This window comes from Callorhinus ursinus, unplaced genomic scaffold, assembly GCF_003265705.2.
Source record: "Callorhinus ursinus isolate GAN/ISIS: 27379988/994484 unplaced genomic scaffold, GSC_fseal_2.0 scaffold70, whole genome shotgun sequence".
Taxonomy (NCBI): Eukaryota; Metazoa; Chordata; class Mammalia; order Carnivora; family Otariidae; genus Callorhinus; species Callorhinus ursinus.
The window spans coordinates 1,040,181-1,064,551 of NW_027397132.1; the positions used below are offsets into that span (position 1 = coordinate 1,040,181).

At 41.1% G+C, this 24,371-nt stretch overlaps 1 protein-coding gene across 1 annotated transcript in view; it reads left to right on the forward strand.

The window, feature by feature from the left end:
- Nucleotides 1-24,371, forward strand: part of BAIAP2L1 (BAR/IMD domain containing adaptor protein 2 like 1) — a 94,690-nt gene that overhangs the window by 23,585 nt on the left and 46,734 nt on the right. The window contains exons 2-3 of the mRNA XM_025863591.2: nt 1,279-1,354; nt 5,804-5,890. Coding sequence (XP_025719376.1) covers nt 1,279-1,354; nt 5,804-5,890 — 163 coding nt within the window. The remainder of the gene's footprint in view (nt 1-1,278; nt 1,355-5,803; nt 5,891-24,371) is intronic.

Consider the following 24,371-nt stretch of genomic DNA (forward strand, 5'->3'; position numbering starts at 1 on the left):
AGAGTCATAATAAACCCTGACTATCGACTTACCAGGAAATTGCCGTTTACTTATATAGGAAGGATTGAAGTAGGGAAAGTGGGGTGGTGTGGAGAGCTGAGTCCTCATCTCCTATGGTAGAAAGCCAGTAGTTATCATCCAAAATTGAAAAATCAAGAATATTATCCCAAACTATGGCAATAAGTACAAGAATAAAAGCTTAGTTGAAAGTGCTCTTGGGAGTAAGTTAAGATTTGAGGGAAGGTTGAGCCAGGAGTTGTTTTTCATGATAAGCCTTTATCACTGTTTGATAAAATAAAAGTTACTGTGTTCTCTCTGTACTGATTTATAAAGGGGAAACTTTTTATCCTGCAGAGCATATATATCAAGTATCTGCCCCCTTGAATGGTGGGTATTTTTCATTCTTTTTATTGCCTGGTCCTCTGCAAACAGGTTCACATTTTGAGGGGGAATAAGGAGACTTAAGTGGTTGATCCGGAATGATTAATACTGTGAAGCTCATTATTTGTAGGTGGAGCAAATACATTCAGTTGCCATGTGTTCTGAGTCAAGAGGTCAGAGCCCCACAGGAATTATCTATTGTCTCTACTTCGATTTAGGATATTTTAAGTTTGATCAACATTCCAAATAATTGTCTGTCTTAGTACTTACTGTAGCATTTGTCTCTATGTTTATGACTTTCTAGTGCCACAGGAATGACACTTTTAAAAATGAAAACCATGACATTTGCACAGCTATGGCATCATGAAATCCATGGGAGGGAAACCATGCCTTCCCATCTGCTGTGTGCACAGGACCTACCGCTTGGTGGTTAATACCTAAGTACTTTATGAATAAACAAGCTCTCTTAGAAATTTCTGTTCAGTTGATCAAAACATTGCTCATATAATGAAGTTCCGATCATGTGCACCTGTTTTTAACATTAGCCTGACAACCATTAACCTGCTTAAACCCCAAAGGGAGCATCGGCTTCTGGACCCGTAGCCCCTGTGGGGTGTGCTTTGTAGGTATGCATGTCTGCTACTTGCTCCATTTACAGTAGGTTCTAGGCAGCCCTTGGGCAATGGAAACCTGCCAGGATTACATGCCTTGCTGGTGCAGGGACCCTGTTCCATCTGTAAGGAAATATGTGCTCTCCATTATTTTGAAAGAAACGTTCATGGCTTTGTAGACTCTACTGTCAAGCATACATTGGTATCCCAGGCTATGTAGTGGCAAAATCTGAAGATTATTTGATCAACTGTTTGCTTATTTTATTTGTTTTGTTTTATTTGTCAGAATGTTATGGAACAGTTCAATCCTGGGCTACGAAATTTAATAAACCTAGGAAAAAATTACGAAAAAGCTGTTAATGGTAAGTCTCTTTTCTAAATTTATAAATATAGTGCACATATAAAAACCAGTAAATATTTTAGTTATTTTGAAGTGCTTAGTAGTGAATTTTTAAAGTGTCTTTAAGTTGATAGAAATTATTTACATTTAATTCTGTGGAAGTTTGCAATGATAGGATATTGGTGTATTTGAAATAAATAAATGGAATCATAGACTTAATAACTGATGCATTTTAATGATCAAATCATGGTTATTGACATGACTCATATTTTGTATCATTGCCATCAATAGGTTTTCCACTTCGCAAACCAAATTCTTTGTGAACTAATAACATATGAAATATGTACTTAAAGTATTTGTTAGTATCTTGTAGCAGAGGAATTGTTCTCTTTATAAAGAAGAGTTTCTTGCCTTTGGGCGCATAACTTTTGATAGTGATATGAACAGATTTTTAACCTGAATGGAAAAACATCTAAATTAAAGGTTGAACTTAGATTCTCATTTCAAAATGAGCGCTTCCTGTAAAATGAATTCAAGCATTGGCTTTTGCCTCTCTTTTGTGAACCAGATTTGTTTGCTGGTTTCAGGAGGTTTCATTTGAGAAAGCTGACATGCATCTACACATGCATTTCCCTCCTAAAAGGTGAATGTTATCAATGATCACCTTAAAAACTTGAGATGCTAATAATCACTAGATTCTAACATGGTCAAAACAATTCTCCTTATGTAACAAGTATCACCCCAAAATATTTACACCCCAGTTTCACCCTCTACCCTGGTTCACTAAGACCACCAATAACATGAGTAGAATAGTTTCCAATGGTTTTAGATTTGAAGAAGACTTCAGATCAAGTTTTGTCTTTTATATATCTCTTGTTTCTCCCTTTCACCATGGCCCACCTTTGGCTGCTCCCTCTTGAGATTTTGAAAATAAACCCGTGACCTTACACACCCGCAGCATAAGCATGCCCCAGGAAAAGGCGGTATTGGTAACTGGACTTTGGATGACAGGTGCCCAGTTGTCATAGCCATGGAAAAGTAAAGTGCTTATTTACTTTCTTCTGCATCCCTGTGCGGTTTGCCAGACATTTTCAGCGCTGGGAAATCCTCCCTCATCCCCCACGCAGTATCAGTGACTTCTGTAGGTAACCCCTCACCCCTTCAAAGAGCAGGAAGGAGACTTGTTTTAGAATTCTTGCACAACTGCCTCTCCCTTGATGACTGCTTAGTCACAGGGCCACAAAGTCATTGCCTTAGATGCCCCTGTGAAGGAAATCAACCTGACCTGCAGTGGTTTTTTTTCTTTCTAGCACTTGCTGCCTCTCTGGTGCAGAGTTTTATAAGGTCTCAGGGACCTGCCAGCCCCTTAGTCTCTTGCTAACAAGGCTTCTCCCCAAAGGGACTATTCTGCACTTCTAAAGTATTTCCAGTATTTTTGGCAGGCCATCTGTTTTTTTTTTTCTGAAGCCATTGAGAAATCGAGATGAATTTGTAAAGTCTTGGTAAGAATTTGTGGCATAGTTTAGGATGCCAGATGTGTAGTCAACACTTAGGTCGTAAATCAGGACAACATGCACAGCTAACAAAGAGCATGGAATGAGCTGTGTCACAGGAATTTGAGTAGTGGAGGTTGGTGGGGAGCGGAGCAGGCAGTGGACCTTGTAGGAGCTCTGCTAGCTGACAGACCTTATGTTTCAGGCAGAAAAGACCGCTTCCAAGCCAAGATCTGAGGTCCACACTGCCATGGGTGGGAAGCTGTTGGGGAATAAAATACAGCGTGGAGTAGGGTCAGGTTATGAATGTATTTGAATGCAGCATCAGTTACCTATTGTCACATAATCAAGTGTCCCTAAACTTGGTGGCTTAAGACAACAATAGTTTATCATTTCTCAAGGTCCTGTAAAGGTAGTGCAGTTCTCTAGCCCCCAGGGACTCAATCCTGCAGCTGCAGTTAGTGGGGGTGCTGGGCTTCCTCCCTTCCTTCTTCCCTCCCTCCCTGCCGGGGACATAGCAGGCTGTTCTAAGAGTGCAAATCCCTGTGGGAGTTATACTTGCTGGCTCCCCATTGGCCAAGGCAAGTCAGATGACCAAGCCACCCATCAGTGTATAGGCAGCTACAGAGGTTGGGAATTCTGGGAGGTGTAGTTTATTGAAGACCATTACTATACAAATCTATCATGAACTCTCTGGAGTATGGGCTTACGCTATGGGCAGTGGAGGCCATTAAAAGTTTTTGAGCAGAATTGTAACCTAATGAAATGTTTTAAGGAAAAGTTATCTGGTAGAAGTATATAAATTAGATTGAATTAATTGGTCAACCACTAAAATAGAAAAATATTATGCTTTGTTCCTTAAAACAGTATGTGATAGAAAATCGCTTAATGTAGTCACAAAGTGGGGATGGCAAAATTATGAGAATATTATTTGATTCTTTATTAAGTTCTGGATAAATTATATAGTTTTTAAAGTTAATTCCACTTTATCGTAAAAGCAAGGGAATTTTACCATTCTGAGGTTAGTTTTCAAAACAAATCATCCGTTAATGAAAAATTTCAACGTAATGTGTGAATGCAAACCAAAAATTTTGTTTATATATTGTATAAATCTGCATGCCATTCTCCCACCGATTTGCCTTTCAGCTTTATCAGTATCTTAAAATTTAAAATCTTCATATTAAAATATTACATGTATTAGCTTGACAGTTTATTGGCCACCAACCTTGTTTTTAGGTGGAGTCCTCTCTTTTTCAGTTCTAGCTGAGACCAAGGAGTCAAAAAGCACTCTAATTTAGAACTGGGGAAGTGACCTTAGCTGGAGTTGTATGCGTACTCCCTCTGAATTGCCACTGACCTTGGGCATGTCCCAGCGTATCTCCACTCCCTCCCTCCTTCATGAAACAGGGTGATAATACCACTGACCCATGTCTTCATATTCTTGGGTAGATGAACTTACGTAATGGCTTGGAAAGTCCACATAAATGCTACTTGTTATTGTTCTTTTTTACAATTATACTTCAAGGTTATTCTCAGATTTATGAAATAACTATATAATAGAGCGTTACAGTTGTTAAACTTGTACAGATATATAGTAAAAGCCGTAACTTCTGTAATATTTTAACTCAACAAGAAAGGCGAAAATGAATGAATTTGCCATGAAAGTACTACTTTTCTGGCCAGTAATATCTTCAGCTGGACGTGTACATAATTTGTTCTGTGGACCTCCCCCCCCTTTTTATATTTGAAATGCCCTTTTAATTCACCATTTTAAAACAATACCCATTATAAAATTGGGGCAAAGCAGTTGGCATGACCTCTGGTTTTCTTTGCGGTAAAAGGAAAGGAATCTTAGAGATTCCTAAGGGCTCTTTTAGCTCCAAAATTCTGTATTCTTCAAAGTTAGTCTTTGAACTAAAATAAATTTTCTTCAAAATCACCCTAAATAGGCTAGGTCTTGTTGAAAAGCCTGCTTGTTGTAAAGTGAAAGAAGGAATCCGTATTAATAGCTTCCATTTGTTTGTTCATTTCTCACGCTATTAGGACATTTTATAGATGACCGTCCTTTGTTTCAGAAAGGATAGCTACCTTGCCCAAGGAGGTCATGTCATTAGAAGTAAAGGTAGATGAGCAACCAGTAACTTGAAATAAACATGTACTTTCCCACTCTGGTGGGAAAAAAAAAAAAAAAGTAAAGGTAGAATTCAAACCCGGGTCTCTCTTGCCCCCAGTTCCTCTCCCCAAAGGAAAAGAAAAGAAAAATCAAAAACAAATTTTTGTACCTTATAATTTAGTTATCAGAATCAATTGGAAAGAAGAGATATTATTTTTAAGATTATTAGAATCCAGTTTCTACAGAAATAAAAGTTTCCTTTATCTCTGCCAAAAAGGTGGGGGGAGGATAGAATCTTCACTTATTTTTCAGGTAATTCTGTTGTGTTTTTAGAATGACAATGTATTTCAAATTTCATAGATTTTCCCCCTGACAACAAATATGTTATTGGTTGTGGCTCAGAATACCTTTTTCAATAGAAAGAAAAAAAAAAACCATTGAAAGACCAGGTTCCTGGGCCATCCCGTACAAGTTCTTTTAACTAATTAATGTTGCAGACCTGTATATCTATAGAATAGCCATCTGAGAAAAGATTTCTTGCTGAAGTGGATGTGTTTGTAGCCCTAATTTGATGTTGAAAACATATCCACTCTGGCAGGGCCTTTCTGTTCCAGAGCCTGCTGGGTTGAAGGTTCCCCAGGTCTGGTCTAAGGTGAGGATCCTATAGGGTTTTCCACCGAGTGGGGGCCTCTGCCCCTGGCACAGCTATTAAGCACAAGCCCTGCCTTCTGAGAGCCACCCTTGGCACAGCCCAAACCTTCCTGCAGCCAGAAGGGACTGAGGGATATTTGGAAGCAAACCTCCGTGGCACTTCCTCTTTTCTTTGTCTAAGTGATGACTTTTGTGTGTCACCTTCCTTGTCTAGCTATGATCCTTGCGGGAAAAGCCTACTACGATGGAGTGGCCAAGATTGGTGAGATTGCCGCCGGGTCCCCTGTGTCAACAGAGCTGGGTGAGCTGACCGTCCATTACATACAAACACAAATTGAGCTGGTTCCAGGGCCTTTCCTCCTGTGAGCCCTTGTCAGAATACATGAAGTGGCCCAAATCCAGATAGTAAGAAAGGCTAGCCCGGTACTCCAGTGTGCTCACTTTTGGAATGATTGAGTTTGCTGTGGTCTGTCGAAAGTGGAAGCTTAGTTAGAGGGTAGGCCAAGGCCAGTGGCTGGTCTCCCTGCTCCCTAGGAATTGGGCTTCTGCCTCTAAACTTGGGGTCCTAGCCCTTCCCCTTGGATCCCTGGAGCATGAAGCCCAGGGAGCTTTGACCTACATTCTTAAGGAGATGGGCACGGCGGGCCTCCTGACTCTGGCAGGAGTGTTTCCTGTGACTCACCTAGCAGAAAGTCAGACTCCTTTACGTCCTGCTCTTGGCTCTCGCTGCTTCCACAGTTGCTCTCCGTTGTGATTTTTCCGGTTTTGCTGGTATGAATTGATCTCCTGTGCACATGAGGACGGCAGCCATACCCTTGGCACCAGCAGCTGCCGAGGGAATCTGGGTTTCTGTTTACAGAGTCCATTCACTCCTCCTCCTAAGGGTGGAAAAGTCACTGCTTTTCCTTTTCTAATAGCCCCACACACAACAGTCATTTTTAAATCTTGAATAAAGGATAAATATGTTTTATTTTAAATATTTTATTTTACAAAGGGTAACATTTCTGGCTTCAAAATATTTGTCATAATTTGAAATGTTCAGAATAGCAGAGGAAGATATTGGCAACGTGTGTATTTAAAGAGAAGTGTTTCTCCAATTAACAAGCAGCAAGGGAAGCTGGGGGGGGCGGTCTTGTAGGATTCAAATAACTCACATCATTTCTATATAAAGTGTCTTAAGGGTTTTCAAGATTGTTTGGAGAACTCTTACCTGACCCATAGAAGTGGAGGAACAAATTCAAGGTGTGATAATAGTGCTGGGGTTGGGGGCTGGGCTGCAGGATGTGAAGTGGAACTGGGAGCTCAGGAACATTCTCTTGACAACTTCGGTTCTTGGAGAGTTTGTAAAGAGTCTTGAAACCTAAGCCTGAAGTGATGTCATGTGATGAATAAGTCCGTACTACTCTATTTAATAGAATCAGTTACATGCAGACGTTTTTCAAAGCCCTGACTTGTGTTCTGTTGGTTCCGTCACTTGTGCGTGTTCTGGCAAGGGATGGACTCTAGAAACTCTGTCCTCAGCAGAGTCAGTTTAATAAAATACACACTGCATTGTGTAGACAGAAGCAGATAGTAAAACTTACTGGGATGATGGAGATGATTAGAGGTTTCCAAAAATAGGATTAAATTAAAAAGAAACATCCTATTTGTGTCAGGCGCCATGGGAAAATGTCTGACCTCTACGTCAAAGCATATGGTACTCTGATTCACCATCATTCAGTTTGCCTTTTTAATATTTTCTGGTTCTTGCCACTGTTTAAATAAGATTTCTGTTCCACACCTTACTTTATTCAGCTGTAAATTCGTAACGTTGAATCAGCTATTTCCACAGCAACTGTGTTGTTGTAAACACAGGCTGAAAACTTCTTAAGTTTCAATGAGGAAAATATGTTGCAGTGGCGAAATTTCTTTCATGTGGATATGCGTTGTATTTGGAGGGAATGGAAATAACTTCTGTGTTTTATTTTTATTTCAAGTTGTCTTTTTTGCTTATATTCACCATGGTATAGTTAGTAATTTTCTGCTCATCTGCAGCAATTTCACAATAAAGTGCCACCCTAGCAAGCGTTGCTTTCGGGGGCCTACTGTTTAACTTGTTTTCATGTGCCTGGTTTTTTATTTTGTTTAAAGTGTAGACTAAAATACTACCCTATGTCTGTTTAAATTCCCTGTATGAAAGACTAATGAATTCATAGAAGAAAGAGACCTAAGGTAGATTGTATTTCTCTCATTTTTCAAGGTTTTATTGTCTAATTACTGACTTGTGATGTTGGTATTCATAACTTTATTATGAAACATTATAAATCCCATCTGATAAGACTGAAGGGGCATTTCATATGTGAAGATCATGAATCAATTCAAAATTTTCATTCCTGAAGAGTATTGTCTCTGAAAAATCTTTGTGTGTGTCCCTCCCCCACCCAAACCCCAGCAAATCCTAGTTTGAAAATTTTCAGTTTAAAAATTTTGCTCAGGAAGGAAGTGAAAGGGATGCTAAAGAATTCTTATTTCTAAATCTGAGATTACAAGAGTAGTTTTCATTTTAATGTTGAATTCAGATATTTTTTAATGTTGCTGTAGGACAACCTTTCTTATTTTATATACTTTTTTTTCATGAAATTATTATACTTACTCTGATACTTTTGTACTTTGGGAGGTGGGTGAAGAAAATACGCTCTAGGTAAAATATTGACCTAATTCATAGAAATTTGCTGTGAGGATTCTACTTGGAAAACCTGGCCAAATGTATTATGAGTATTAGAGTGGCAGAACTGAGCATTTCGGTCTCTCTTCTCACTTTAGGGGGGAAAAAAGGAGCTAAAAGCTGGAGGAAAAAGGTGATTCACCTTTTGCTTATTTTGTACTTGTCATTTGGATTGGCATCTATTAAGACAGAGCTGTAACCATGCCATTTCTGATTGCTGTGGGTGTTTCCATTTAGATATCCCTCCTAACACATCAGCTCACCAAATGCTACATGCTTTTGCCTAAAAGTAACAAATACCCAATTAATAGTGGCTTAGGCATTAAGGATGTTCATTAACCCACATAAAAAAAGCCAGGAGTAGCAGATTCCTGGTGAGGTAATGATTACTCAGAACTCAGGTTCCTTCTCTCCTTCTCATCCTCAAGCCCAACTCATGGTACCAAGATGGCTGCCATTGCTAGTCTTAGACATCACATCCTCTCTCCTCCCATTGTATCCAAAAGCAGAAAGGGGAATTTCTTCTCAGTTGTGCCCTTTACCAAGGAGGAAACCTTTCCCCAGCAGCCCCAGCACACACATCCTCTCTCACGTCTCATGACCCTGCAGCCAGAGAGCTTTCCCCAGCGTGGTTAGCCAAGGAATACATCTGAGGGAGAGAGGACATAGCTGTTAGGACATCTAATGACGCCACCACGTCCGGCAGCTCTGGTATCAAAGGTGCTGTTTCAGCAATTTTCAATGAAAGGAAAGGACTTACACAGATGTCCTCACTTTAGCTGTGCCTCAGACTGCATAGTGCTCCTGGCGTTCTGTGTCTCTGAGTGGGATTCTCTATTTCTCCCACAAGGGGTGTGGTTTCACTAGCTGTGTATACTTCAGACATTACGATTGTTGCTTCTCCTGGACACTTGCCTTTTCTTCTGCAAACCATAGCCATCCTTTGCAATCTATTCCTACTTGGGAAGTGGGACTCCAAGCACAGAAGAAGAGTTAGGGATTTGCAAGTAGTTTCTGTTTTTCTGCCCTTTTGTTTTTCTTTTCAGCCTTTGGGTGACTTGTAATCATGAACTCTGAGGTGCATTTTCTCTGCCTCTGCTACTTTCCTTTCTTTCCTCCTCTCTTCTTCCTCTTTGCCCATGTGTCTGTGTGACCTCACAGCCTCATTTTTGAAAACTGGAGAGAAAAAACATCACCTGTAATTGTACCACTTAGTCACCACTGTATTCTTTTCTGGTCTTTTCTTCCCTTGAGGATGCTCATATATAGCATGCCTCCCAGCAAACGTCGGGTGCTGGCTCTGCCAGGCACAGGGCGCAGCACCTGATGGAGTCATTTCATCTCACAGGCCCAACGGCCCTATGAGTTGGGTGTAGGCACTTTCACTATCTCTGACTTACAGGTAAGACCTGGAAGGGAAGGGTGTGCCTTAGATCACACAGTTGATAATAGGTGGTTCAACCTTAGAATCTGAGTTCCTCATCTCTGCACTTTACCATACTTCACCGAGGCAAAGGGAAAAAGAGCCAGCCAGCCAAGAAGGGGCCATTGAAAAGGAAGAAGATGGGAACCCCACGATGGGGACCTTTTCAAGAGGGAGATGAGCAGGAAGCAGAGTGTCAGTGGCCAAAGACAGCAGAGAGGCTGACAGTTGTGGTGATTAGAGGTCACTGGTCCCCTTGGAAAGGGTGGGTGTTGACCATTAATGCCAGGTGTTATGTTACAGGGTTAGGAAGGATGGAAATTCAGAGGTTTACGTGTGTGTGTGTGTGTATACACACATATATGTGTTTATGTAAGTGTAAAATATATATGTATATGTAAAACATGTTCTATAATAGCATATATGGCTCTTACAAGTATTGCTTGACTTTTGCACTTCTACTGCTGTGCTTCATACAGAAACTCAAGTCTCATTAAGTTCCTTCCCTGCTGTGTGTCATGTACTTCATACATTGCCTCAGCTCATCCTCAGGAGTCTCGTGGATGAATTTTTCCGTCGTGATCTGCAGGGTGGGCAGTAACCCAGTGTTCCCTTGATGTGGCTAATAGGCCCTAAGGGTAAACTTGGCGGTCACCTTCTTCCGCATGGCAGGGAGAGGGAGAACCTCCATGGGCAACCACATTGGGTCCTGTGTCTCTGACTGTGTGCTCTGCAGGCAAGCCGGACAGAACAAGGGTTATAAGAGTTGGTGACCCCTAGAGAGTATGGTAGGTGGCGTCGGTGTCATGTGAGTCAGAGAGCTTGCCCCCTCCCCAGCTGAAGCACAGGAAAGATCCTGGGGCCTAGGACAAGGAGGCCAGGCTGATTTTATTTTCCGTTGAGACCCTGGCGGATAGCATGCTGCCAGACACCTAAGAGATGCTCAGTGTGGTTTGCATTGTTACTTTGCTGCTGTCAACTGGTGTGACTTTGGGCAACACTGCATGTCGGTGAGCCAGTTGGCATTCCTAAAGGGGATGATGGCAACACCTTCTGGGTTGTTTGAAAATGAGATAATGTGCCTTGTGGATTCTAAAGTTTTAAAGACCAGAAAGATGCCTCTCTGTTGCCCCTTCATATAAGCACAAATATTCGGAACTCAAAAACAGTACAGTTTTTTTCATTGACATTATTCTCTTCTGTAGAGTATGTAAGCATATACATTTTCCTTGATTATTCCTAAGTATTCATGAGCCAGTTTTTCAGTTCTCTCCATTGTCTTTGTTTTCCAATTTCATGAATCTATACTCTCGCCTCCATTTTCTTCTTTCTACTTTTCTTCTTTCTACTATCTTTGCCTCTGTCTTTGGGTTTACTCTGTTATTCTTTTTCTAAATTCTGAAACGATACATTTAATTCATTAATTTTACATTCCTCATTTTATTTTTAATTTTTGTTATATTTTTTAAGATTATTTGAGAGAGATCAGAGTGGGAGAGGGAGACGCAGACTCGCCACTGAGCAGGGAGCCCGATATGGGGCTCAGTCCCAGGACCTGAGATCATGACTTGAGCTGAAGGCAGACACTTAACTGACTGAGCCACCCAGGCGCCCTGCAGACCTCATTTTAGATGGCAGTGCGAGACCACAGAAATGACCATGCAGGTTAAAACCATTGAAAGCCTTCTTAATAATCAATGGGGAAAATTAGGATTGTCCCATGACCTTTAAAAATGTTTGTCAAAAACACTAAAAATTCCCTTACTGTCAGTTATAAGTGTATAGGGAAATGAAAAAAAATAGTAAAATTAGTATTCGGTACACAGTAATTTAAGCATTAGAAACACTGGTAATTAAAGCATTTTTATTCATTTGTAAAAAAAAAAAAAAAACCTTGAGTGGTTTCAACGACACTTGTCTCTTCCCTGTAACTCAAGATGTGGAATAGGCCTCTTCTGTACGCTTTTGCAGATTGTCATGCTCTTTCCTAAGTTTGCATCAGCTTCCAGCATTTTATCCTTTCTGATTTCAGTGGGATGAGATCTCCTGGAGAAGTCTTTTAATGTGAAGTTTCCTTTGATGTCACTTTCTCTGAAACATCTTCATTCTTTTCGTCACAACTACTTTGCTCATTGTGTTATTAAGTTTGGGCTTCACTCAGTTCTTGTGGCTGCACATCCAGAGTCTCCCAAAAGACCACAGTGTCAGCACTTCCACAGGCAGCTCCTTTAACTCAGTTTACTCTTTTTTTTTTTCTTTTTTAAGATTTTATTTGTCAGAGAGACAGTGAGAGAGCACAAGCAGGGGGAGTGGGAGAGGGGGAAGCAGGCTCTCCACGGGGCAGGGAGCCCGATGCGGGGCTCGATCCCAGGACCCTGGGATCATGACCTGAGCTGAAGGCAGACGCTTAATGACTGAGCCACCCAAGTGCCCCCATTTGATAAAATTCTTGTAAAATATTTAGAATTTAAAGCAGTAGAAATGCCTATTTTCTGTTTTACCCATATGAACAAAGGTATTGTGCAAGTTTGGCAGGGTGAAGTGACTCAAACTTGATGGAAAATCTTTTAATGTAAATATCCAAAATTTGTAAGTTATTCTGTCTGAAACTTGAAAAATAATAGCAATTTTTAATTTTCTATATATCTGCCGGGTATACATCCTTCCCTCCAAAAATTCATATCCTGGTCATTTTCTCTTGAAAATGAAAGGCTCTTTACAAATAGAGTCTGTTCTCCTATTTGTAGAGAGAACTCAAACTGTGTTATTGCTTTTTTTCAACTGTAATTGAAAGTAAAATATTCATGATTCAAGAGAAATACCAAATTTTAGTCATTTTTATGTTAAATGCTCTAAGTTACTTGAAGATTACAATAAAAATTAGCATATATTTTGAAGTCTCTTTCAAATTCATTTTGCTAAAGTATTCACCTTTTATTAGTTGTACCTTAACTGCAGGGGTGAGCAAACCAGAGCCAGAGGACTGGCCAGCACCTATTTGTAAATATAATTTTATTGGAACCTGACCACACCCGCTTTCTCACGTGTCCTCTGTGGCTGCTTTGAGGCCTACTGCGGTAGAGTTGAGTGGCTGCAACAGAGAAGTTTGTCCCACAGGGCCTAACTACTTACAGCCTGGCGCTTTACAGGCCTTTCTCCAAAGAAGAAGCAGTTCCTTACTACCTGCTAAGTGCTTGGGTTTCGCATACATTAAAAACCATGCAGTATGTGCGCAAGAGTGCAACCACTTTGCCTTGTTGGGAAGAACTAACAAGCAAAGAGCCAGAAACCAGAGCTCTGTAGTCAGGACTGGTAGGTAAAATATTTTAATCCACTATGTTTAATTGTTAAATAAGAAGTCACATGAAGACTTCATTGTCTGGGTGTGTGCTTGCAGTGCACAAGTAAATCTTTATCACATGTACACAGTTCACCTCAGGAACAGTCCTCATTTGAGAGGAAACTGAAATGTGTATAAAACTTCCAGTTTTGTCCCTAAATCAAACAATGCTTATTTTAAAAACTTAGAAAATATTGAAAAAAGTAGAAAGGGAAAACCAAAATGGTCAGAGGAAAATGTTTTGGCAAAATATTTAAAAGAAAGTTTGAAATAGTTTTTTCATTTTTAAAGCATGGAAAAATAAAGCTCGTTCTCATCTATTCCTCAAGAAATAACGGGAGACTTTGGGGAGTTTACAGATTTCCTTTGAGGTTCTTACAGCTCAACATTACATAAATTTAGACTGTTATTTTGTTCCTGTTTAGTTAGCTATTGCATTGTTTTGAATCATTTATTTGTTTGGCCCAGTTTCTTAAAATCTTCTGTTTGTGCCCAGTGTATCTCATCACCAAGAAACCTACAAAATCACAGGTTTTCTTTTGTTATTGATAGAATATTTATAGGTCATGCAATTTTTTATTTTTATTTTTTTAGGTCATGTAACTTTAAGAAGTACATTTGTTATAGTTTTATAACTATATCAGTCTTAGGTCTTAAAAATAAGAGCAGAAAAAAGTATCTGAAATATCTTTAAAGAAATGTTATGAATTTACAGAAATATCACAAGGATATTTCTAAGGTCTAAATAAAGTAAAAGAATTCATATCAGAATCGATGAGAGAGTTAAGTTGAGCCAAAGCAGTTATTATTTTTTTTTCTATTTTTGGAAAGCAGGGGGAGGGGCAGAGGGAGAGGGACACGGGAGGCAGATTCTCCACTGGTTGCACCCCCTACCCCCCCCCCGTGCGGTCCTTGATCCCACAACCCTGAGAGCATGACCTGCGTGGAAATCAAGAGTCAGATGCTTAACTAGCTGAGCCACGCAGGAGCCCCCCCAAGCAGTTATTATTGACCAAAATCCCTCATCTTTTAGTTGCAGGTTAGGCTCACTTTAAAGAGGTTAAAACCCTTCCTGCAAAAATAAGAAACAATCAGTAGAGAATTTTTTTTGCTTAACATAGTACCTGCTGTATGCCAGGTGCTGTTCTAAGCACTGTACAAATTACTAACTCCATACTCATCATGATAGCCTTCTGCAGTGTGTACTATTATAATTATTTCCATTTTACAGATGAGGACACTAGGGTTCAAAGAGAGTGAGTAACTTGCCAAGGTCACCCAGTTGGCTAGTTTACTGGAACCCAGGCAGTCTGCCAGTTATGTAAATTAATTTTCTATATATCAAAAAGGTGTACTTTTTCTGACTTGCTTTATTTTATGGCAGTCAAGATTATCCTATCCTGCTCGTTATAGTTTGGCAGATAAAAGGTTGTGTTAAATAGTGAAGCATCATGTAGTCTGAAACTGATTCAACATGTATAAGTCTGCATTTTGTGTTTTCATCAGATATGAGGATTTTCTATTTTGTACTTCAGAGCATTTATAATATGACTATTACTTTAATTTCATTTTGAGATTTGGAAAAAGATTGTCCTGGAATTGTACATGTGACAAATGCCTTTGGACCTTGCCAAGTGACTTTTGTCATTTGTTTTCAAGTGGCAAATGCTCACTCAACACGTCTTTGTCCCTTTGGGAGCAAGAAAGATCTTAGCTATAGTAATTATAGAGAAATATAGGCTTATAATTTATAAATAATTTATAAAATGTCTGTACACACCTACCATTTAAGTCCCCATATCCTAGGAATATTGGTTTTGGGGTTTTTTTTTTTTAAGATTTTATGTATTTTTTTTTAAGATTTTATCTATTTATTTGAGAGAGAGAGAGAGAAACAGCATGAGAGGGGAAAGGGTCAGAGGGAGAAGCAGGCTCCCCGCTGAGCCGGGATCCCGATGCGGGACTCGATCCCAGGGCTCCGGGATCATGACCTGAGCCGAAGGCAGTCGCTTAACCAACTGAGCCACCCAGGCGCCCAAGATTTTATGTATTTTTTGACAAAGTGACAGTGAGAGAGGGAACACAAGCAGGGGGAGTGGGAGAGGGAGAAGCAGGGAGCCCGATGCAGGGCTTGAACCCGGGACCCTGAGATCATGACCTGAGCCAAAGGCAGATGCTTAATGACTGAGCCACCCAGGTGCCCCAGGAATATTGGTTTCTGCATAAATTCCTAAAACTTTAAGAGAAGGTTCTGTATTGTAAATTGTACTTCTTTACAAAGATTAAAAGAAAAGCATTTCTTTTCTTAGCTTTGAGGTAACCATATGTGCAAATGAAGTACTATAGTAAAAACTAGAGATGTAAAAGCTAAGTTGTCAAATCAAGATTAGTCAGTTTAACCTTTAATGCTTCCTGATTGCATGGTGGGCACATCCTGAATGTAGATCTGAAACATCATTGCCTGGTTTTCATAACTTTATTATACTTACCCATTCTTGTAAATTTTTGAATTTTGAAGTATGTGAAGAGAAGATTATTTTGTTTAAACCCAATATTCACAATTATTCAAATCGGTCTTCTTGAAAGATACCGTGTGCACTCTCAACTCAAGATGGAGAAGAGTGTAGGAGCCCTTGTTCTCACGCTTTCAGCCATAGCCCAAGAACAGCTGGTCAGGGGGCCACAGCAACTGCACAGGTCACGGTGAGGGGCGGTGGTTCAGAAGACCCAGGGGGCTCTGCTTCACCACCACCACCATCATTGTTGATGGGAGCTATTCACATTCTCTTACAGATGCTGGAAGAGGTCTTACTCTGTTCATGGCACTGTGCTAGGCCCGAAGTTTTATGTCAGAAACAAACTCACTAAGTTCTCCTACACAAGTAGAGGAGGGGAAGGGACTTCAGAGCATGCCAAGAGAAAGAGGCTCTGGTCAGATGCACAGGAAACAGCAAAAAGGGTGCGGCCCCTGTGACAGGTTGAGGAAAGAGGATAAGTAAATAAAGGGAGGATAAGTAAATAAAAGGGAGAAAGATATGCCAAAGATAGGTGTGGTTAGAATCATGATGGGAGAGGCGCTGGGCGGGACCCTCCCTGCCAGACACACATGCCCAAGCAGACTGTGATGCCAGGGTGGAAAGTGACAGCTGTGGTGTGGGGTTTTGGGTAGATTCTGTGTTAGTGCAAACGGGGTTCTGACAGTTTTTGATCTTTAGCCACTTGGGAATAAATATACTTCCTTAGGTACTCTTTCCTGTTCCAGTGACTTAATTATTAAAAGTAAGGATGCCAACAAGCACATGAAAAGGTGCTCAACATCATTAGCTATTAGGGAAATGCATATCATAACCACAGTGACATACCACTTCATGCCCAACAGACTGGCTGTAATTTAAAAGACAGACAATAACAAGTGTTGACAAAAATTTGGGGAAATTGGAACCTTTGTTCATTGCTGGTGGGAGTGTAAAATGAAGCACCTATGGTGGAAAAGAGCTTGCCAGTTCCTCAAAATTTTTACTACGTGAGCCAGCAATTCCATTCCTTAGATTTCTAAAGAAAAATAAAACATGCCTGTGCAGAATCTTAGTGCAATAGCCCAAAAGTAGAAACAACCCATATGCCCAGCAGCTGATGAATGGATAAACTAAATGTAGTAGATCCTTATAATGGAACATTTTGTAGTCATTGAAAAGAATGAAGTTGTGAGGGCGCCTGGGTGGCTCAGTTGGTTAAGCGACTGCCTTCGGCTCAGGTCATGATCCTGGAGTCCCGGGATCAAGTCCTGCATTGGGCTCCATGCTCGGTGGGGAGTCTGCTTCTCCCTCTGACCCTCTTCCCTCTCATGCTCTCTGTCTCTCATTCTCTCTCTCTCAAATAGATAAATAAAATCTTAAAAAAAAAAAAGTTGTGATACATGCTACAATATGGGGGAACCCTGAAAACATGCTAAGTGAAAAAAGGCAGATAAGGCCACATACCACATGATTTCATTTATATGAAATTTCCAGAGTCAGCAAACCCATGAGAGACAGAAAGCGGAATGGTGGTTACTATGAGCTGAGGGAGGGAGGGAGGGATGAGGAATGACTGCTAATGGGTACAGCATCTCCTTTTCGAGGGGTGCAGTGCTTTTGAACTGGATGGTGGTCACAGTTGTACAACATTGTGGATGTACTAAACATTGCCACTGATAAATTTGTGTTATGTGTTTTCTACCAGACAGATATACAAAAAAACAAACAAACAAAAAAGGTGGGCACCTGGGTGGCTCAGTTAGTTGAACATCCAACTCTTGATTTTGGCGCAGGTCATGATGTCAGGAGGGTCGTGAGATTGAGCCCCACAACGGGCTCCATGCTCAGCACAGTCTGCTTGAGAGCCTCCCTCTCCCTCTACCCCTACCCCCACTCAAGTGCTTGCTTTTGCGCGAGCGCTCTCTCTCTCAAATAAATAAATGGAATCTTTAAAAAAAAAAAGTATGCTCTTTCTGAGAAGCTGCCAGTATAGGGTATTCTAATTAATTCATACTATAAACAATATAGTAGACATTGTATTAATTCAAGAGGCCGGTTGCACATGCTTCCCAGTCCCCTTGAAAATGCAGGCAGCCCAGCAGCAGTGTCCTGAACATCTAATTATGTACGACCTTATTCTCCTCAGCTTTTCAGCAGAAATCGCAAACCTGAATTAGGACCCCAGTTGCTCAGAAATTTTTGAGACTGTCTGTACAGCACATCTTACATGTGCTGGCTCCTAACCTCACCATAACCTGGGGAGAGTTTTAGTTGGCCCCGACCCAGTATGAATAGCACACTAAATGATTGTTGGCCGTCACAGAAGTTCAGAATTCAGAAGTCTCATTTAATTCTCACAACAGCCCTCTCAGGTGGGGATATTATTTCCATTGTATGGACAAGAAAACAGAAGCTTAGCTTAAGTAACTTGTCAGACTTAACACAACTAGTTAGGGGTGAAGCTGGGGGTCTGTTGATTCCATGGAGAGTGGAGGACTTCCCCAGACTGAGGGAGTTCAGGTGTAGCACAACTTTTAAAACCCTTTACTTAAGTCTGAATTTGTGATTTTGTAGTCCTTCAAGAGGACCTGACAGAAGTTGGGTTTCTATGTAGGGAACAAATTATGAAAGTAGCTTGAAATCTGGAAGACTGGGCACATGACAGAAGGATTTAGATCCCCTGTGCACTCTTGCTTAAATCCAGTGGAAGGAAGGAACCAGAAGCCAGAATTTGATTCAGTATAGAAGATGGCCTTGGGACAAGTCCCTCTGTAAAACTGAAAAGGAGCTGTGACCATCATGCTTCCAACAGTGTCTCCAGAAGGATTCTGATGCTGGGGGAAGTGTCCTGATTCAGCAGTGTCTGCTGGAGGGGGGAGGCTGGTAAGGCAAGAAATGTGTGAAGTGGATATACGCTAGGATGAGCTTAGAAAGGTTTGTAGATTGAATGAGTGTGTGAAGGTATTGGGCTTCTTCCGTTCTAATTCTATGAACCAGGTTTCTCTAGGCTCTCAAAAGCATCGCTATCATTTACACCATTCATAGACTTGGTCCCACCTTCAGGGTATCCACAACATAGTAAAGGACATTATGAAAATATATACATACATACCTGTAATACAGGACTGGGTGCTAGAGTAAGATACATAGGCTACAGGATTTCACGGGAAGAGATGGTTACACCCGAGTCACGGTGAGGGAGGTAGAGGGGAACCCAAGTATCTGGGATGTTATAACTTCCTGATGGTCAGCATTGGAGGTAAAAAGGGTGGTGGTTTCCGGTGGAGGGAACAGTTTGGGGCCGGGGGCGGGGGGGTGTGCATTTCAATTTGCCTCCTGGAATTTAGGACTAATGGAGAGGATCATGGGTGTAATGGGGATAGATTAAAATTGAGCCCTTGTTAGTTTCAGTGCTAGGCTACAGATTGTGTTGGTATGTCTCATTTCAAACTGAAATAAGAATTAGGATTATTAAGACTAAAAGATTTTGAGTCATAAAAAGCTGACTAATATTTTAGGAGCATGGGTTCAAAGACAGAATTAAAAGGTGACTACAGAGCAATTTGAATGGCAAGCCCTTCACAACTAAGAACTGGACTCGTAAGAGTCTAGAATAAGTCTGTTCCTGTGATTGAATGCGGGGATGCTGACACCTGTATGGCTCAGGCATTTATAACTCAGCCATGCCTGATGGTCAGCAGCTCCCATTTGTGTAACAGTGGAAATCTGTGACATGACTAAGGTCTCTCTTCTCTGCTTCTGTGTGCATGTATATGATTAAGTATTTTAATCTCTCACTTTTCTACTCAATCCTGCCTAACTTCCCATTTCATATTAATATTTTAAATAACTTACGGGTCCTCAAAGAAGTTTAGAATTGTACTTCCATTTTACAATGAGTATTAAAATACACTTTTAAAAAAATACCTTTACTGAAAAATGAACCCAATAAACACATTTTCTACCTTTATTATTTTCAAATGTCTGTTTTTACATAATTAAAGCTGTGACTATATAAATATTTTGTGCACCGCTTTTTTTAAATTTAGCATTCTACTCTTTCTTTGAATTAACAAGTAATCTATTTACTCACTCTTTTTGATGGCTGCCTCCATTTTACTACTTTACATTACCAAGATGGAGGCCCTGTGCTGGGACTCAAAGGGTGAGCATTATGGTATCAGGATGAGTACAAGGTTTATTTCTTCTTCGCTCTTGTGAAAAATTGTCCCTTACCTGGGAGGGGGGGGGTCATTCCATGGTATTCCACATAAAACGAAATACTCAGTAATTAAGGGATTACAGTTTTTCTTCCCTCATTTAAATCACAATAAATGAGCATCTGTCTGGTAGGCATTGTTGTAGACACTAGGGAGAATACATAGAAGTCCCTGTTGTCTGAGAACTTACATTCTAGTAGGTGGCAAATGAACAGGTCTAATATGCCAGGTAGTAACAAGGTTAGGTGCTGATTGATGGAGGAAAGGGGTGGGATGGGGCTGGTTTAGGGAGAGTGGTCAGGGACATGCAGTAGGGAGGGAGCTCCACAGGCAGGTGTCTGGGGAGACCATTCCAGCAGAGTCTAGCAAGTGCAAAGTTCCTGAGGCCTTGTGAACTCGGGTCACGGTTTGGAAGTCAGTCTGGTTGAGATGCAGTTAAGGGTAGAGTGGGAGAGGGTGAGTCTGTAGTATAGCAGGTGCAAGGGCGGGGCCAGGTCAGGTAGGGCCTTGTGGGTCTTGGTAAGAATGTTGCCTTTTAATCTGACTTGGGGGTGGGGAGCCTCTAAGTGTTTTGAACTCAAGCTGACTTGGTTTTACTTACATTTTAAAAGCTTGCTGGCTTCTGTGCAAAGAAGAAAGTGTAGGGGGATGGAAACAGGGAGACCGGTTGGGAGGCTGTTACACCAGTACATGTGAGAAAGAATGGTGGCTTGGACTGGGATTGAAGGTGGAAACGGGTTTGCTGTGCACTGGATGTCAGGTGTGGAGAAGGGGGTGTGGCGGTGGGGGGGGCAGGGTTTGCTTTTAAATGGGTTTGGGATGCTATTACACCAAGTGGAAATGTCGAGGCAGCTGCTGGAAATGTGAGTCCGGAGTTGATTGTGTGAATGTGTAGTTCTATATCCCTGTGAACAAGTCGGGCCCTGTTTCCCTTGCCCAATAAATGTTGATACTTAACACTCCATGCCCTGTGGCTTCCCTCAGTCGGAAACCAACCATTACTGCGGATCACAGCATGTCAGGTGCTTTCCTTCTGTCATCTTGAGTCTTGCCAGATCCTGTGAGGGGTTATTTATTTACATGTCCATCTTACAGATGATAATTGTAATGGATAATCATCTTTTTGTGCATCCCAAGTTCCTTTTCTAAAACATTTTTTAGTTTGTTCCAAAGTTCATGTGCATGGAGCAGGTAGCCATTGACTACCCTGTTTGGGAGTTAGGTCCCGTGTGTGTGTTTGGACCTTGAGAGGTGTTGGGGGCGAGGCTCATTTTCATGGGGTGCCTTGGGGAGTCAGTCTCAACACTTTGGTTTTACTTCATGTATGACCTAAACACTCTGAGCTGAAATGGCTTCAAGCAACCAGGCCAGCCCTCACCCACTGATACTGCCCAGCCCCACAGAGGTAGCCTGTTCCATTTTCAGGCAGCACTAGTAATTAAAGTGTCCTAGCTGATGTTGAGTAGACATTCCTTTCCCTGTAATTCACGTACACTGGGCATCATTCCATCCTTGGGTACCTAGTAGAGAAAATGTAGTTCCTCTTCTCCATGGTTTCTCATTGCATATTTGAATAAGGATGCAAAGTAGTTAAGAGCACAGGCTTGGGATCAGACATGAGTTCAGATTCCAGCTCTACCACCATAGGAAACTTAGGAAAATCATCTAACCTCTTGATATCTCAGTTTTCTCCTCCGTACAGTGTGGGTAACAGCAGTACTTCCTTTTGGGGAGTACGGACTAGTACGGACTAAGGCCGTCTCTGTAAGGTAGTTAGCACAGCACTTGGCACAAGGGAAGGACTCAATCAGTACCTGCAATCTGTAGCTCCCTCTGAGGATCTTACTATTGTGTGCTGGTGTTGGTCCTCTTTCCCTCTAAGGTAGAAGGTGAGGACAGCATTTGAACTGCAACAGCACAGTTAGTCTCTTTTCTGTGTTTCAGTTGTTGTGGAATAAGAGAGAATAAAATGATTCTGTATTTTGTGGAATGTACCTTAAATTCACATCATTATAAAACCACCCAACGTCTACATGGGGTATGTGGTTTCGGATCAAAGGAATAAATAGTTTTCCATCTGAGAGTTGGGAGCAGTAGCCTGTTTTATTCTGTTTTTAAATTTGTTCAATTAGAATTGGTTGCTTAAAACAAAACAACCAAAACCCTTAGTTCTTTTGAAAGAAATTCTTTTTTTTTTTTTTAAGTAGGCTCCATCACAGGGCCTGAACTCACAATCCTGAGATCAAGACCTGAGCCAAAATCAAGAGTTGGACACTTATCCAACTGAGCCACCCAAGCATCCCTTCACTTAAAATTTTTTTAAAAAATTTTATTTGTCAGAGCGCACAAGCAGGGGGAGTGGCAGGCAGAGGGAGAAGCACGCTCCCCGCTGAGCAAGGAGCCTGATGAGGGACTTGATCCCAGGACCTCAGCCCAGGACCTGAGCTGAAAGCAGATGCTTAGCAACAGCCACCTAGGTGTTCCTATTTAAAATTTTTAAGATGGGGGCGCCTGGGTGGCTCAGATGGTTAAGCGTCTGCCTTCGGCTCAGGTCATGATCCCAGGGTCCTGGGATCAAGTCCCACATCGGGCTGGGCTCTCTGCTCGGCGGGGAGCCTGCTTCTCCCTCTGCTTCTCTCTCTCTCTCTCTCTCTGTCTCTCAGGAATAAATAATAAATAAAATCTTTAAAAAAAAAATAAAATTTTTAAGATGGTTTTACTCAGTAATTCTGAACTGATAGTCTTAGTGCCTTCTTTACCTACGTATTTTCCTCTCTTTGTGTTTTGGGGTCCTTTTTCAATTTTTTATTTTTTTAGAGGGGGGCAGAGGGAGAAGGAAAGAGAGAATCTTTTTTTTTTTTTTTTTAGATTTTATTTAATTGACAGAGACACAGCAAGAGCAGGAACACAAGCAGTGGGAGCGGGAGAGGGGGAAGCAGGCCTCCCGCCGAGCAGGGAGCCCGATGTGGGGCTCGATCCCAGGACCCTGGGATCATGACCTGAGCCGAAGGCAGTTGCTTAACCGACTGAGCCACCCAGGCGCCCCAGAAAGAGAGAATCTTAAGCAGGGGTTCGATCTCAAAACCCTGAGATGATGACCTAAGTTGAAATCAAGTTGGACGCTTCACGTGCCCCCGTTTCAATATTTTTAAAGAACTTAAAAATTTTTCAGATGTAGCATTTTTCAGGCTTGCATGAAAATGCCTATAGTTAATTTGTGATACCATATGGAATAACTAGTTGTCAGCTTCATTCATTATTGATAATACACCTGCTTTCATTTTTGTTAGTGTCAAAATGGTTGTATTTTAGCCTTAATCTACTAATCGATGAAAAAGGAAGATGAATAATTAATGTTAATTCACCTCAATATAATAGCTTGTAGAAAACTTTTAATCTTTTGATGCAGTTTTTTACATTCACATGTAAAAACAATTGCTTGTAATCTGTATATGGATGCAAAATTGATAAATTATTTCTATGTGATATATAATTGATAAGTTTGAATAAATTAATGGCAACCTTTTATCTAAAATAAGAGTGGTACACTAAAACCCACCTTGGGAAATATTTTTCCTTCATTGCAAATCCTGTGCTTTACCTTGACAGTGCTTGTGTACAGCAGGTGGGCTAAATTAGTTTAATTGCTAATCAAAAATGAAGTGGATAATAAACATTTAATATGCTTGCTGAATCAGTTTATCAATCCTAATGACAGAATTACCACCTAAGCTCTGAATCTGCGTGTACCTTTACATAAGACTTGGTTATAATTTTCAGAGAGGACGTCTCTGCTAGGTCCTACCTTAGGTGTTGACAGACTAAATTCCTGATATTAGGTGTGCATTTGTTCACTGCCTCACTGAAAACACTTGAGTTTAAAATATCTCGACTGTTTTCTTTTTTTAATTTTTTTATTTTAAAGATTTTTATTAGAGAGAGAGAGCATAAGATGGGGGAGGGGCAAAGGGAGGCGGGGAGCGGACTCCCCGCCGAGCAGGGAACTTGATGGGCCAGATCCCAGCATCCTGGGATCATGACATGAGCCGAAGGCAGACGCTTAACCTACTGAGCCACCCAGGTGCCCCTCTAGAATGTTTTCTTTCTTTCTTTCTTTCTTTTTTTTAATTCATTCGAGACACAGAGATAGAGAACATGAGCAGGGGGAGCAGAGGGAGGGGGAGAAGCAGGCTCCCCACTGAGCAGGGAGCCTGATGCAGGGAGCCTGATGCAGGGCTCAATCCCAGGACCCTGGGATCATGACCTGAGCCAAAGGCAGACGCTTAAACATCTGAGCCACCCAGGCGCCCCTCTAGAATGTTTTCTAATGATAATCCCATTGAGATTTTAAGTTCTTGTGCAAGGATAACAGTAATATTTTCTTTTTAAACCATTTTTATATATAAATCAAGAATTCATATGTCATACAGTGTTTATTGGTTTCCATTTGTTCTTCCTTCAAACCTTAAATTAGCCCCCCCCCTTTTTTTAAAGATTTTATTTATTTGACAGAGAGAGACACAGTGAGAGAGGGAACACAAGCAGGGGGAGTGGGAGAGGGAGAAGCAGGCTTCCTGCA